Source organism: Talpa europaea (genome assembly GCF_964194135.1).
Source record: "Talpa europaea genome assembly, chromosome: 4".
Classification (NCBI taxonomy): domain Eukaryota; kingdom Metazoa; phylum Chordata; class Mammalia; order Eulipotyphla; family Talpidae; genus Talpa; species Talpa europaea.
In genome coordinates this window covers 51476614-51492878 of record NC_140070.1, presented here as the reverse complement: position 1 = coordinate 51492878, position 16265 = coordinate 51476614, and the positions used below count along the sequence as shown (strand labels likewise).

At 46.4% G+C, this 16265-nt stretch overlaps 1 protein-coding gene across 2 annotated transcripts in view; it reads right to left on the bottom strand.

Moving 5' to 3' along the window:
• Positions 1 to 16265, bottom strand: part of CLSTN2 (calsyntenin 2) — a gene marked incomplete at both ends in the record, with an annotated part of 596568 nt that overhangs the window by 120629 nt on the left and 459674 nt on the right. For both annotated transcript variants that reach the window (XM_084231583.1, XM_084231584.1), the window contains one exon: positions 90 to 275. In XM_084231583.1, coding sequence (XP_084087709.1) covers positions 90 to 275 — 186 coding nt within the window. The remainder of the gene's footprint in view (positions 1 to 89; positions 276 to 16265) is intronic.

The window sequence follows — 16265 nt, the reverse complement described above, 5'->3', positions numbered from 1 at the left end:
ATTCTTTCAAAAGACGAGCAAGCATGCCCTATTCGTATGATGTTATTTAAATGCAATTAATTAAGAAATGCCAACTGGGATAAACCTACCACATAGCTTCTGAAGGGATTTCTCAGAGTAGGTTTCTCGGTCGCAGCCCTTCCCGATGTAATTGGTCTGCAGCTCAGTTGTGATCTGGATGGAGGACACGGCCCCATCACATGTCTCCAAGTGGATGCTGGGGAACAGGGGTACACTCCCCGAGCCAGGCTGATACTCAATCCTCTTGGTCCAGTCTGAAAAAAACAAGCCCAGGATTAAAGAAAATCAGGCAACCAGTTTTGCTGTCACATTTGTTTTCAAAATGAGAATTTTTTCTAACACAAATACTGTATTAGGGAATAATTGGTGAATAAGGAGAATTTATGTTTGCTTATGCAAGATTTCCATTCCAAGAAATACTAAGTGATGGCAGGAACCTGAGCCCAACTGAGCTGAGCCATGTAGGAAAGAACAAAACACCACATGCACGCACCTCAGACACCCACCTGCTACTCCGCTGCTTTCACACCTGTGGTTCCCACTCTCCATTCCATTCAGAAGTCCCCCCACCCCCACTGCCTCACCATAACTGTCCAGCTGCCTCCCTCCCACATTCATTTGCACAGACTCCAGAGCTCCTCAAGGCAGAGCGCTGGTTTATTGTAGTATTTATGTATTTCTTAGTCACTCAGGCTGTGGGAAACTGTGCTAGCTTTTCTTTCTTTTTTCTTTTGCTCTTTTTTAATGTGTTGCTGGTGATATTTTTGAGTGTTGTGCTCCTTGCCTCGTTTTTCCCAGCGAGGTGACTTTTAGGACACATATGTCTTATTGCAAAATATGAGAGTGTGGTAGGTTAAGGATTATGTATGGTGAGAAAGTGGGGTGCCAGCATTCTTTCCCAAACATCCAGGACAGTGACCCACTCAAGATGGTGATGGTCTTATCTCTGCTTTTCAATGGAGATATAATTTGGAGATGGGAAAGCACAGGAGAGGTACAAAATCACAATCAAAATGGCACCACACAAAACAAAGCAATCAAGAAAAATAACCATGAAGAGTGAGAGTACACGGGAACCGATAGAAGCAATAGCAGTGATTGAAAGTTGGCGCTCCCATGCCCCGCGGCAGGGCTTGTGATAATAGCGTGCATCCCTCCTGCCACATGGGCCCAATGTGCAAGCTTAAACAGATTTGCAGAGAGAGGAGTGAATTTGAATTATCAAAGAATATGAACTATAGATATTATTAGTTTATGAGTCCCAAATGTTTTTCATGTTATGCTAGATGTTATGCTTTTATAGCAGAAATGAAAACCTATGGAATGACCAGCCTTTACCAGGGACAAACTCGCATCCTGCAAGTGTGAGTCTGTTTGCAATCTCCAGGGGGTGCTTCATAAGTCCACAGCCATCTTGCCTGATTCCAGTAAGGGGAGCTGGCTGGACTTCGGGGTCAGCCACTGAACAACCAGTTATTCCAGGTTTTTATGTTCCAAGCTTTGCTTAGAGTACCAAGGATACAGCAGTAAAGGAGTCAGAAAGATCCCTCTGATCACTGGAGAAGTGAGGTGGATCATGAGTGGATCAGTGAAACATTGGTAACAGGGAGGAGTTCGTTTAGATGGAGAAAGTTCCTGCTTGAGTCGAGGCCTGAATATCAGGGATAGATGCACATGGGCAGCTTCTGAGGAGCAAGGTTGAAGCAGACGCAACACTGAACCTGCGGTGATACCAGGTCAGAAAGTCTTGGATAGATTAATGCAGGGCTTCGAGTCCCAGGAACCTCATCAGTACAATAGGGGCCATAGCTTGGCCTCCCAGAGTTGAGGGTGGATCAAGTGTGACACGTGTCTTATGCATGGCTGACAACAGACCCCCCATCAACATCGTTCTGGAAAAGGAGGAGAGATGTTCGGTCCACAGCGGGCAATGTCCCCTGCACTGCAACCTTCCCTTGTTCAAGATAGCCATGTCATTGGATTTTAGCTGTGAATTCCCATGTTAACCAGCCATCCTATAAGGGTTTTTTCAGTGCTCCCATAGAGATTGCACACCAGGGTGTGAGGTTTGTTTTCAGGGAAATTGTCTGGTAAGATGTTTAGAGGAGCGTGACTATAAGCCAAAGATAAAATACCCAGGGATGTGTTTTCTCTCCTAACCCCAGGAACTGTGTCTAGACTAGCCTGTCACCTCCTAGAGGATGCTGTCATCGAGCTGCTATAGCTCATGGCCCAGAGATCTCAGGTTCAATCTGAGGGACAAATCACTGAAGGACAGGAGAACTTCTTGTCAAGTGTACCTGAAAGTCATAGTGCTGCCAGAAGCAGCCGCGCGTGGCCAGCCGTGTGTGTCCAAGACACAAACTGTTTCATGCCACTGTGCATTTGATCATTGCTGCTTTTCCTGCCTGCAGCTCCCTTTCCATCACCTCTGTCTTGTCTCCTCCTCTACGCAGCCTTCCAGGATTACCTCAGTGGGGGTAGAAACCCTCATTTGTGTTCCCAAAGCGTCCTCTACTTTAGACTATGGCACAGACTAACAGTTTCATTCCTCCGAATCCCCTTCATGCTGCACAGTGCCTGGCACAGGGTGATGCTCCCTAGAGAGTCATAGAAAGAGTGAGTGAACCCTGTGGGAGCTTATATGGAAATGTTCCATTTGTTTTCTTGACTCCCCCAGTGACTGGGAACTCTTAAAAACAAGGGCCAAGATACTTATTTTTGATCTAGAATGCTGGAAGCATTTTCTAGGTGGAGCTATCCGGGGGAGGGGTCTAGGAGACAGACACATACCCTTGATTACTGCCCAGGCGGCCCTTGAGCCACAGAGCGCATGGCCTATTTGCAGCTTCTGTCTGCCCTGCTTTCAGATCTGCAGAGTCGCCCATCCCAACAGCAAGCCATACCATGCCGGCTTCTCTGTTCTCAGCAGGACAGTTGATATAGAATTGATGATGGGGGGGTCTGCTTCCCGATAACAAAAAATGGCGTCAAGGAGGAGCCCCCTTTTCTTTCCCTGTACCCTCCCTTTCTTCGGGAATGCAAATACAAAGCAGAGAAAGTGGTTTTTGGGGGAGGCCTGGGTGTGAACCCCATTGTGCCAGTTCTTGGGGCACCCCTCTTCCTGCTTTTGTGTAAGAGGTCCTCCTCAGCACATCTTTCTGGAAGCTGCTTCCACTGGAGAAGCCGAAACCCCCCTCCATGCTGATCCCCTTTATTCTGCGGGGGCTGCTGGCATCTCTTTCTCAGCTCGATATTTTGGTGGCTCTCTTTGATGAGAAATTCTGCCTCAAATTCTTTTTTAGAAGAAGGACAAATCAAGAAGCAAATAAATAATGAAGGAAAAGTTAGTGGAGACTCAGGTCAGCAGGTTTTCATCCCTCTCTCCCATCCCCCGGCTGGGAACAAGCATCTCTCTGGGGAGAAATCAGATACAAAAGAGCTTCAGGACTCCACATCTGCCAGTGGCGTTGGCGACCTCCTGAGGCTTGCTTTTGAGGGTTTATGAGGAACAGGCAAAATTGCAACCATATAGTAAGAGAAATTGAGCAGCTTTCTGAGCACAGTGTCCTTGAGAGAGAGGGAAGCTCACACAAATTTCGTTCATTTTCCAAGAAGGAGTTGGGATGGGATTAAGAGAGCAAAAGGCGAGCTATCAGATTCAGCCTTTACCACATGAAATGTCTGTCCATCCTCATTTCCTGTAGAGTAGGATGGCATGATGGATAAAATAAAACATGGCCTCTACACTCAGCTTGTGCAGCTTCAAATTCCAGTCTCTAACACTTCTGGTGTAACTCTGGGCATATCCCTTCCCCTCCTGGAGCCGCTGTTCCCACTGCTGTAGAGGCAGTGCCTACTTATCACTCAGGAGTTTAGGTGGGGGGATTAAAAGTGGAGTTGATTTATACCAAACACAAGGGCATGTTCAGTAGACACATTATTATTAAGTTATCTGCTAGTCAATAACATTTATTGCAGGAAATAAGAGGACATCACAGTTACCAAGCACCTACAAAGTGATAAACACTTTACATCTATATCCTTTCCTTTAATCCTGCCAACAACTCAGCGAGTGGGTGGCAAGTTAATTATGCAGGTGACAAAACCGTGGCTGAGGGTCGTGTGACTCACCTAGAGCCACGCTGTTCTTGCACAATAGCTCTTTCAGGATTCTGAGGATTTTCCAGAAATGAGAGAAACTGTAATCTTTACAGATTTATTTTTGAACATTCAGTTTACACTAATTTTTTTTAAAAGGTGATCAACACCCATTTTGGCAAGGGATCAAGGAGTCATTCCATTGCTAGTTGATTTTTATTTTTTTTAAAGATTTATCCATTTATGCATACAAGAGCTAGGGTACAGGTCAGAGGTCTGGGGGTGAGAGGATTCACCAGAGACAGAGTGGGGAACAGAACAGGCAGAATGACTGAAATACACTGCTGAGGGGAGCAGCAGGTGAGCCAGGAGAGGCCTGCTGTGCCATGTGGGAAACTCCCTGGTCGAGGATCAATGGAACTTGTGCTGCAGCGGCTGCCAACAGCTTCATAGGGTGTGTCCCAACCCCTATGCCACCAGGGAGGCCCCCATCACTACTTGATTTTGAGGGCAGTTTGTGGGGACAGTAGGGTTGCTTTGACTCAAAAGACTGGACTTGACTCTCAACTCCCTCAAATGTGGGTCATGCCATCTTTGCAAAGTCTGTCATGTCTGAGCCTGTGGTTTTATGTGTCAACTGGATATAATAACACCTCCTCCAGGTCTTGTACTGAGGATATAGACTAAGGGGCTAACACAGAGAACTTCCTGTCAAAGCCTCAGGGTGGGAATATTCTATTCTTTGGTTCACAAGCTTTCCAAGCTTCTCTGAGCTATCCTGCTTGGAAATGAAATCTCTTCCAGTTATAAAGGGCCTAGAACTAGTTTTTAAGTTGTGATTCAATTTTTTTCCATTAAGTTTAGAAATAGAAAGCAGATCACCTGTAGTTTGAATAATCAGGTTCAATTACACTGCAAGTGTTCCTGAAAAAGCTAACATTGGAATGCCTTGAGGATTTAAGCTCCTCTGTGGATTAAGGATTTAGAAATGTGAGGATTTTATTATAAATCCTGCTAAATTGGGGAACATATGCTTTCTTATCAGGAGAATATTAACTACTTGTAACTCTCATATTTATGCCTGGATGTGGAAGAACGCTAACATAAGATTTCCGAAAAGCATATGCTTTGGGGCCTCTTGTGGTCTAAGACTTCAGGTCCATTGTTCTAATGCTGCACCCAGAAGTGTACAGAGGGAAGAGAGGGAAAGATAGACTCAGGTGTGGAAAGCACTCTTCTTTCTGAGCTGTGAGTGGCCAGGGGCCTACTACCCTTCCTGATCTCAGATTTCAGCAGCTGAAGAAGCATCAGGTTTGGGTTTCCCTTAGAACCAGTGAAGAGTCAGTACTGGGTGTTCAGGGAGGGTATGCATTACCAAGGCCGTGTTTTGGAAAGGTCACAGCAACTGGCTTAGACCCACTGTTCATTTTCAGAACATCACAACTGTCCTGAGAGCTACCTCTTGATCAGTTCATGCTCAGGGCCACCTCTGAAGGCTCAAGCAAATGGGAATTTGCATCAATTCAACTTTGTTAAATTCAGGAGTGTTAACTCTGCAGCAAGACAGACTCAGGTATGAACTCTGAGTCTACTGCTTCATGGCTGTGTGACTTTGGATGAATCACTGCACCTCTCTGAACTTGGTTTTCTCATCTATAGAATGAGAATAACACAACACAACTCATACAGAGTTGCTTTGGGAATTTCAGAAAGTGTGTGAAACACCAGAATAGAGAGCTGTTATTATTAATACTATCATTATTCTTGGATCTGTTATTAGTCCAGAAGCCATGTATTTATTTACTGAGCACCTACTATATGCCAGGCAGAGCCCCAGGCATGGGAGACAGAGAAGTGTGACTTATAATCCTTAACTTGACAGAATTCACAGTCAGGGCAGTGGCATCTCATAGCCAGCTTTTAGGCAGATGGAGGAAAAAAGAGCAGGCCCCAGGGAACAAAGAAGAAGAAGGAATTCATGCTGACTTGGGCAAGTAAAGAATTCTTCCTAAAGGGAGTGATAGGGCATTTTTTTTTAATATAGGCTTTATTATTTAAATGAGGTGAAGATAATAGAACAGGGCATTACGACCATCGAAAAGATACCTTGTAATACTCACAGATCCCTAGGAGAGGGGGTACACCACACTGATCCCAAGGAGAGGGGGTACACCACACCATAGGGGGCACACAGAGAAGCACTGGGGTTGGTCAGGAGGCAGAGGGAAAGAGAGGCCTTTGGGTTAAGGTCTTCATTCTGGTTTTCACAGGAAGGAACAGGTAAAGCAGGGGCAGGGAGGCCCAGAGCTGGCTAGCTGGAACCATTTCAGAGGCATCTGTGATGTAGGGCTGACTCTAGCTGTCTGGTAGCTGGTCCTGGGCTCATCAGGGCAGGTAGATGAAGAGACAGAGTGTGAGTCTGATAGAAAAGATGGTAGGGGTTGTGGGCTCTGGATTGGTTCATCTGCATTTGAAAATCAAAAGGGTACATTGTCTACTCTCTCTATGGTTTGGTTTACCCTGGAAGAGGCAGTCCCTCTAGGCTCAGCAAGGCCCTGGATGTCAAAGCATCAGAATGCAGATCAGTGAATGCTGGGTCCATACAGTATTACAGAATGGGAGGAGGTGGGGGCAGATGAAAACCCAAGGATGACTCCACCATGGCCGTGGGCTCTACAGTGAGGGGTGCCACTGAGGTGAAGAATACCACCCCCTTCCCCAAGTGGTACAACTGAGCCACCTGGCATGACTCAGAAAATGAAGATACATGGGAGGCTGGGGGAGGGTGTTGAAGGATAGTTCTCCTCAAAATCTTCAGATCACCTTCCCCAAGATGACCAGAGCAGACTTTTTCTAAGACGTATCACTTTGGCACATGGAGCTAAGGTCAATCAAGACCCCGCAGGCTTCAAGGGAAACTGTTACCATTGCCTCCAACATGTGTTGGAGGTTACCTAGATTTAGGGTCATCTCCAGAAATAAACTTTTTATTGGAGAACCCTCTCCATGATTACAGAGCAAATGATTTTGCTATTTGAGTCACCTTCTCCTTGTCATGAGTCCCTCTTCCTCTCTTCTTGACACCCCAGTCTCCCATTCCATTTGTTAGTTCGATAATAAAATTATTGGTCTGTCCTGTTCATGCTAGAATTCACAGCCATGTCATGAAATTTATTCATTTTCTTCTAGCAATCTATCTTACCCAGAAGGGTAAAAGTAAATTTCCCCTCTGCCCCTACAGTGTCATAGAGGCTGGTGGAGAAGGGCCAGGAAGGAACTGGGGGTTGGGCCAGGCAGTGTAGACAGCAGCCACTCTTTCAAGGACTTAGTGAAAGGGAAGCTGATTTCTAAGGTCCACCTACTCTTGCCTCTCCCCGTGGCTCCTAGGGATGAATTCTTCAGTGTCCATGTCTGACTTTGGATGGGGCCCTGGTGCAGAGATTAGGAAGGAGGTGCCAGGTGTCCGGGTATAGCCCCTGCCTCCTCTGCCTACCAACTACTGCACCTTGGGCAAGACGCCTCACTGCCTCTGTCTCCTCACCTGTAAACGGGACATATTGCCCCATAGCTGGTGGGGACGCTGTGAAGCTTGGTGAGATGACACCTGTGGTATAGCAAGGCCCAACTGGCTGCAAGCCTCAAAACAGAATTCCTGTTCTTCTTAGGTGTCCTCAGCTGCTGTTGAGGGTCTACCCTGTGAGGTGGGGGTGATGAGACACAGAGGTGGGATATCCTATGCTGGGGCCAAGGCCAGTTTCATGGTCTAATCCTTTGCTGTCCCTGTCCTGAAATTTTGAATCATTTTATTTTTTCTTTAATATTTTTTAAGGAGGCGACATTTGTTTAACATCGTTTTTGTATTCCAGAAGTGTAGGACCACTCCCCACCCCCCCACCCCTGACACACACCCTTTAGGCATGGTTACCCTAGAACACCCACCACCAAAGCACCCACAGTCCTCCACCATAGTCCACGGTGCTCCCTCTCCACTCTGTTCTCCCTGCTCTTCCTCCGCCTCCTCTATCCTTTCCCCCTCCAGTTCCATAGTCAGCTTTCAAGGGTTAGTTTTTGCACTTGGCTTTATCTGACCCTTTGTTTGGTTTTTCTATATTCCACATATAAGTGATACCATCTGGGATTGGGATTGCCTTTCTTTTTCTCACTTATTTCACTTACGAAATAAGGGCTCTCCATCTTCATTTAGCACTGGGACCCACAGATTCTGTAGCTGGTTCTGCCTTTCCAGCTGAGTAACCTTGGGCATGTTCTTCACATTTTTGCACCCCAGTTTCCTTATCTGTAAAGGAATGTTAACCAACTACCCAAAGGGAGGAACTTGGGCTTTGGATCAGACCCACGTGTGTGTCCCAGCTCTACCACCTGGTCCCACAGGCCAGTCACTTCCTCCCCATCTGAGCTTCTTCCTGCAGACAGTGGCGATATCATCACCTAGTTCAGAGTGGTTGACAGGGCTTACATCAGACACTAAATGCAAACTGCTTAGCCTTGTGCCTGACACATAATAGACACATATGTTTGGAGCATTAAATTTCGTCGTTTACTCTTTTCAAGTTAAAACCAATTACACACAGGTGCAATTTAAATTGAAGCAAAACCCAAACTCTCTCAACTCAATTACAAATGTAAAGATTCTTTCTCTTCCTTTATCACTGACCTCTTTCCATGTATTTATTTTCACATTACCATTTAATTCCTCCCTCTCCCCCAACTAAAAAAGACAGAGAAATATCTTAATTGCTACACAAGAGAAGGAGGGAGGGGAAAACACCCCTAGCCCATGTGAGGGGTAGAGCCTCCAGGCTGTCTGCGTATGTGGGTGCTCTCCTGCCCTTCCTGTGTCCAGCCCTCTGTCCCTCAGGTCTCAACTCACAGGTGACTTTGTAAAGTAGGCTTTCTCAGCCTTACCTGGCTGTGAGCTCCCACCTCCAGCCAGCCCTGCCTTGGAAAATAACTTATTTGTTTACGGCCTATCCCTGCTTTGGGACATAGCTTGTCCATCACTGTGCAGTAGTGGCCCGTAATAGCTGGTCAATAAATATCGATGAAGTGAATGAGCGATTAGATGTCTAAAAATCAGAACACACACACACTCTCTCTCTCTTTCTCCAATTTTGGCCACCAAAGGTAAGGCAGGCAACGTGCAGAGTGCAGGGAGTTGCTGCTGACCATGAGGCTGGTACACCTGGCCTTTCATCTGCTGAGCCTTCCACTGAATAACAGCCTGCTGGGTAGTAAAATGGGTAGGATTCAGACAGGGCTAAAATGTGTGCCTCTGTGTGTGTGTATGTGTGTGTGTAGGCACACATACTCCAGCTTGTGTTTGTGTATCTGTGGACAGGTGTCAAGTGTGGATATGAGGAAATTGCACTCACATATGGCTCCAATTTTGGAAACCCTCATGTATTTTCAATGCTTTTAATCCCCTGAGACATCTCAGTAAATGTTAAGTAGAACAACCAGAAATTTGCTGTCCAATTTTCTCTGCCCCTGAGGTTCTCTCTAGTTTCCTGAAGACAGAGGTTTTTAATTTTCTCCCAAACCAACACCATGACTGTGCAACCCACGGCCTGAGGAAAGCCTTGCATCTTAACCTGACCAATTTCAGAGGCTTGCGCTTCAGTGGGTGCTTTCAGGACTTTCAGGAGTACCCAGGAAACTGCAAGCAGCTTCCTGCCCAGCAAGGCTACCTGAGGTGGGGCAGCTATCATACCCTCTGCCCCGACTGTTTGGAGTCCACCAGGAGAAAGGGGGCCGTCAGGTAAGGACCAGATAAAGATGGCTGGTTGAACAGATTCAGTTGGAAAGAAGATCGACGCCTAAGACATTTCAAATTTTGCAGAGGACTTCTGGAACAGTGTTGCTATTGCTTACGGTAGGGTTGGATGAGCAAAGTGTAGAAATCATGAGTAAGCATCTAGAGACTTGTATAGAAATGTGACAGAGTAAGTTTATGCTTGTTAAATCTAATAATATTAACAAACTTGGCTTACATTTGCTGTTTATTTCATTTTTGTAGAAACTTGTTTTTATTATATATTTCAAAATCTCGGTCCATGACTATTGGTAAAAAACTCTGATCCTTTGCACAGATGATGTGAGAATCATTGCTCTGCTTGATACCTTATTGTAACATATTTCCTAAAACCTGCTTTCAAAGACTGCAAATCTAGGAGGCTATAGTTCAGAAAACTGCAGTATGACCAAGGCACGTTACCCTATTTGTTGAAGGGCTACTAAGGCTGCCTGCCTCTGAATTTTATTTATTTATTTTTTAAAGATTTATTTATTTATTCAACCAGGGTACAGGCCAGAGGCGTGGGGGAAGGGGTCTTGAGAGAATTCACCAGAGACAGAGCGGGGAGCAGAACAGGCAAATGGACCTAAAACACTGCTGAGGGGAGCGGCGGGCGAGACAGGAGAGGTCTCCTGCACCATGTGGGTAGCTCCCTGGCCAGCCAGGAATTGAACCCAGGCTGCAGAGGCTGTGGACAGCTTCACAGCGCTGCGCTCAACCCGCTGCACCACCGGGGAGGCCCCTGCCTCTGAATTTTACATGACCTCCAATATAAACATCTCCTGACCAAGCCCATAACCATCATCCCTTTTTACCTGGGCCAATCACCATGATAACCTCTTAATCTTCCCTTTCTTTGTCCTAATCTGCACTGGTCACCATTGACGAATGATATCACATCTAATTTCTCTTCCATGAAGATCCTGATTATTTCAGTCCAGGAAATATTTTCTCCTCCCTGAGTCACAGACTTTGCAATTTACATCACCTATGTGGGACTCACATTGTGCTTCCCAAATTCTTGTCTATACACACGTATGGGGTCAGAATTGGCCTCAGAAGAATCAACTGAAAATTTTCTAGCGACGTTTATTCCTGGGCCCCACATTAGGAAATTCTAGTGGAGCCTTTGAAGAAGAAGTTCTGGAATCCTTCATTTAGTCAGTCCCCCAAAGTGATCTAGATGCTAAGACAGACTCAGAAACCACCATCGCAGGCAATATTACACAATAAATTCCCACCCTTTCTCCCCTTACATCCATGAGACCCAGCAATCAGGGACAGGGTTAAGAAAGGATTTCTGCTCCCCATGCAGGATGCCCTAAGGGAAATCTGTGTGCTCCTGGAAACTGAACCAGTAGCCTTGGACTTAACACCAGCTTAATTTAGAACAACCTTTCCTTTCTCTACTTTGGCAGGGCAGATTCCAGGTTCCCGCTGCAGAGGAAGCACATTTGCAGGACCCTGGCTCTGAGTGGAGAGAGCCATTTCCAGTGAGGCGTGGCTGCTCCTCACTACACTGCTCCCACTGGGGGGATGCACATTCCTGCCTCACTGATTTGGAGCTTGGCCATATGACTTGCTTTGACCAGTAGAACATGTAGCAGTGGGCAGGACTGAGGGACGAGCTTAAGAGGTATTGGTGTATAATATGCAAAATGACCTGTGGGCCCCCAGCTTTCTCAGAAAACAGTCAGAAAAAATTATTTAGTTCCAAAAGGCGGTGTATTATTCCCCAATGTTCTCTTCTAATTTGGCCAAGGAGATACTAAAAAAGAAGGACCTCCCAGGAGGTGGAGCCAGGAGCTGTGCAGAACAATAGACAGAGGAGCAACATTCAGAATGAAGGCTCTGGACCCAATCAAGAACCTTCTTTGCTCCTAGCATTTGTTGATAGCACTTCAGCATTTCCATGGAGCAATGACTGCTGTGTACCTCTATTTTCCCCCCTTTCAGAACTGTGTGGCTACTGGTTCCCCTGCCTCCCATCATTTGCTATGTACGTGTGTGGCAAATACCAGCAGCATTGATATTGGAAAGGTAGAGAAACCAGGCAATTTAAGAGCAGCCTTCTGAAAGACAACTCTCCCAAAAGGGAAATCATTAACTCAGCCAACCAGAGTAGCTTCCCTTGGATTTATAGAAACTCTACTTTCATGTGTTCAATAAACATGAGCATTTTTCTCGGCAATTTTCTTATCTTCCTACAAATGTATTATTGGTGCAAGATGGAGGAGCTATTCTTGAAGAATCTTTACATTTATGGCTTTGAAAAGCATTTACAATTCAAGAGTATAGGCTGCACACATTTTCAGCCTTTTTGTAAAGATGGCTTATGTATAGTTTTCATACTCCAGTTATGTAAATCTCTTTAAAATATAGATCAGTTGTGCATAGCTGCAAAACTTACTTTTTAAAAATAAAAGACCACAACTCTAGAGGATATTACAGGGCTGCAGGACTTTTCATTTCCCTCAATGACATTCTAAAATTGGAGCCAAGTTGTCATCTCTACAGAAAATATGGTACAAATCTGCAGCCTGTCAAATGTGCTGGAAACCAGGAAGCCCATGTGCATGAGTGTGGGGACAGGCTGCCCCCTCACCCTGTGGGGTCACATAAGCTATCACAGATGACTGGCGAGGTGTGTGGCAAAATACATCATGGGTTTTGAAATTTCCACATACTTTGGTGCAGGCAATACATACTTCTGAGGAAGTCATCCAAAATGCACACAGAGTTTTGCTCAAAAACAGTCACCCATGCACACACACACACACACACACAAATAATAAAATAAAAATTGCTAAAGTCAGACAGTCACACTGCTCTGTGTAGCTGCAAGGCCATGCCAGGCACATTGATCTTTGAGGGGTATTATGCAGTAGCTGGGGGAGTGGTGAGGCTTTCTGATGTGGGCAGATACAGATGGCACCAAGTTAAGTGGAAAAAGAAGAGCGTTCAAATGACTATGTATGAAGTGACAATGTATATCATAAAATGGATCATATTGCATTAATTGGATCATGAGGAATTTTTGTTGTGATTATTAAGCTTTTTAATAGTCATTTTCTAAGAAGCGCGAAACACTTTCTAATTAGAAGAATGTTTACATTAAAAAGTGGTGGGCTGATTATTATTGTTACCTGAAAAACATGCTACTTCTTTGCTTGGTGGGGAGCAGACAGACATGCTGCCTCTTCCCTTTGCCACCTAGGGCCCCATGCCCTGGGTGTTGTCAAGCATTGAGTAAAGAGGAGTGTTATAAATCCATGGATGCTAAGAGCTTTGGAGGTGGGGTGGGGGGTGACACATTGTCAACATTTGCTTCTGGGCCTGGAGCCTGGGAAAAGACCACTGGAGGTAGGACATTCAGCCAAAGTGAGGATGTCATTAACCCTATGAGTGGATGGGCCCTGTTCCTCGCCTGCTTCATTCTGTGAGTGGCTATCATCACCCAGGGAGGCAGAGTCTAAGCCAGAGACAGCTGTTGGCACTGGGGACTCAGAGGGGTTTCTGGCCTCCAGGAAATGTGTCATTGCTGAAACAAGGTAAGCCAAATAACCCACTTGTCTTAAACTGTGACTAAAATAGGTCACAATTTACTGATCTTTTACCAGCCAGATGATTAGAAATGATCCTCTAGAGTTTACTAGTTTCTAGATACCCTAGACAGGAGCAGCAGGCTCCAAGGCCCCCCTGCATGTCTACTTGTGTTTAGGGCTTACTTGCCCATCCCTGCTGTTCCATGGTGAGGCCTTGCCTCCCCCGACCCCCTGCTCCCAACCAGTGTGTACTGGTAACCCTGCAAAGGCACCAACAGCAGGTTCTCTGAAGCCCCCAGACCATAGTGGCTGAGGCTGGCTGGACTGATGGAGATGTGAGGAGAAGTGATGTTGGTCCCACTGAAGTAGCACTGAGGCTTACTCTTCCCCTTGGGCCAGGTCAACTCTGGTAATTATGCCCACAGCCTTACAGAATGTCTCTGAATATTCTGTCTACTTCCATTGTTCACTTGGTAATCTTTCCTCATCTGTCCTAAAAACAAACATGGAAACAGATACCAGTTCATTTACTTCTGCTCAGTTTTTTCCAAACCGTCCCCTGGAACCCAGGGGTCTTCTGTCAACTGAAAAGCAGGAGATGTTGAGCAGAACAAGGTCACAGACAGATCCTGGAAAGCACAGCATTTAAGAACCAAGCTCCCCCGTGGACACCCCTTCATGCCCCTCCCCACCTGCTCAGTGCACCTGGAACTTAATGGACCCCCAGACCTCACTTCAGTGGTGCTTCCTCTGGGAAGTCTTTCTAAAGGGTGGGGGCCCCTGTTCTCTGCTCCCGTAGCTCTTGTGCTTTCTGGTCACTGCTCTGACTTCCCTGTACTTGAATGTTCTGCTCATTTGCCCACTCTCACAATGAGGCAGCCTAGGTAAAAGCAATTGCTGGTGGGTAGGATGAGTTGCCCCCAAGTCTTGGTTGAGCAGCTGTTGGGGTGTGGCGGAGAGTGAGTGTGCGTGCAGCACCCCAAAGATGGGCCTGGCAGAGGCTCAGTTGTGCTGACTGTGCTCACGACTGAGTTCACTTTGAGATGAGCACCATCTGTCCACGCCCTCCTCCCCCTCAGGGCTGAATTTAGGGGACCCAGAAACCTCTGAAGCCCATTTCCCCCTCTCACATGGAGGCCCAGGGGAGCTGGGCAGAGCAGCCTGAGCACGGCATTTATCCAGCAGTCTTTAAGCACATTAAGGAGCCACTCGGTAGGTAAATCAGCATCCTGGACAGAGCTGTTTGTTGCACCTTAATGATTGGCTATGTCAGTGATGTGAAAACAGGTCGTTATTCACAGAGGAGCGCCCCACAGGGCAAGAGTGCTGGCCGGCAGGCCTGAGCAAGCCAGGAGCGGCTGCGCTGGGGTCACCTATGGAGTCAGCGGGATTGAGCATTCAGTGAGGACTTTTCCAGTTATTAAGGGAGAAAGGAATGCTCTGTTGTGATTTTAAAAACTTGAAATAAAGACTGCAGGAGAGCTGCTGTCTATTACGCTCCATCATGTGTGCTTGTGTGTATAGGGCTCCACTGCAGCCTTGTCTCCACTCCTCACCGGGGACAGGACCACTCCTTTACATGTGGGGAGCTGAACCAGGCAGGAATGACTCTCCCAAGGTTGCAGGGCTGGTGAGAGCCCAGCCTGGGTTCCTGGCCCCCACACTGTGCTCCTGCAACCCTGTCCCATGGTCTCCTTTGGGCATGATGGTGAATTCACAGTCTTACTGAAAGTTCTCAGTGTGTGTGTGTTCACTGGGGTTGCATTCTACCCATTTAATCGTAACATTATTTGCATGACAATTTAAATTTTGCAAAGCACTTCCTATCTAGAACCTCTTGTGGTCTTCTTCACAATCCAACAAAATAACTGGGCCAAATATTATGAGTCTCAATTTATGGCTGCAGAAACAGGCTTCACCAGGGCAGTGGCTTCTGCCAAGCCTGTGGCTGATCTTGCAGGAGCCAAGGCTTCCTCAAGCCCCCTCAGCCCACCTGCCCTGTCAGGGCTTTGCACTATACACAGGGGAAGGAACAAATATGATAAAGAGAGCTGAGAAGGCAGGAGGATGAGGGAGTTGAGCCTTAGGCATGAACTTCCAGGTAAGCCAGGTTCTACCTGCTGAACAGAGAAGATGGCAGGTCATTTTCATGCTCAGTTCTCCTTGAGGGGGAGAAGACTTCCTGCTCTGAGAAGACACATTTGTGTTTAATGCTAAGCCCCCATGTCTCGGGCTCATGCTGTGTTTCTCCACCCATGCATGTCAGAGGCGATGCTGGGGACAATTACAATAGTAACTGAGAGATGGACAGTCTGCAAGCCTGGCTTGGATTTGCCAAATGAGTTGCCATTTCAAGAAGACTGTGTACAGGTCAATCAGAGGACATGGGAGCGGGGTGGGGCTGAGAGGACCAGTGAGTGTTCACTTACCTCATTAAGGCAACTTTCATCACCATTTTGTAGCCTCAGTGATGGAGAGGGAGGTTAATATGCTAAGGACACACAGGTTGTGTGTCTCCTCAACAGTTTGGGAAGATGTCCTTTTAAAGCTTACATGTTTTCTCGGAAACATCCAACCTCCTTGTTCTATCCCCTCCTTCTGATGCATTGGTGTCTCAGGGATAGACTGGTGTGACACTGAAATTGAATTTCAGCTCTGCCAATACCAGTTGTGAGATCTCGGGCAAGTCACTCCATCTCTCTTAGCTTAAATTTTCCTTATTTGTAACATGAGTTAGATTTGCTTATCTCACAGGGTCATTCCTGTCCTCTGTGCAGCGAATC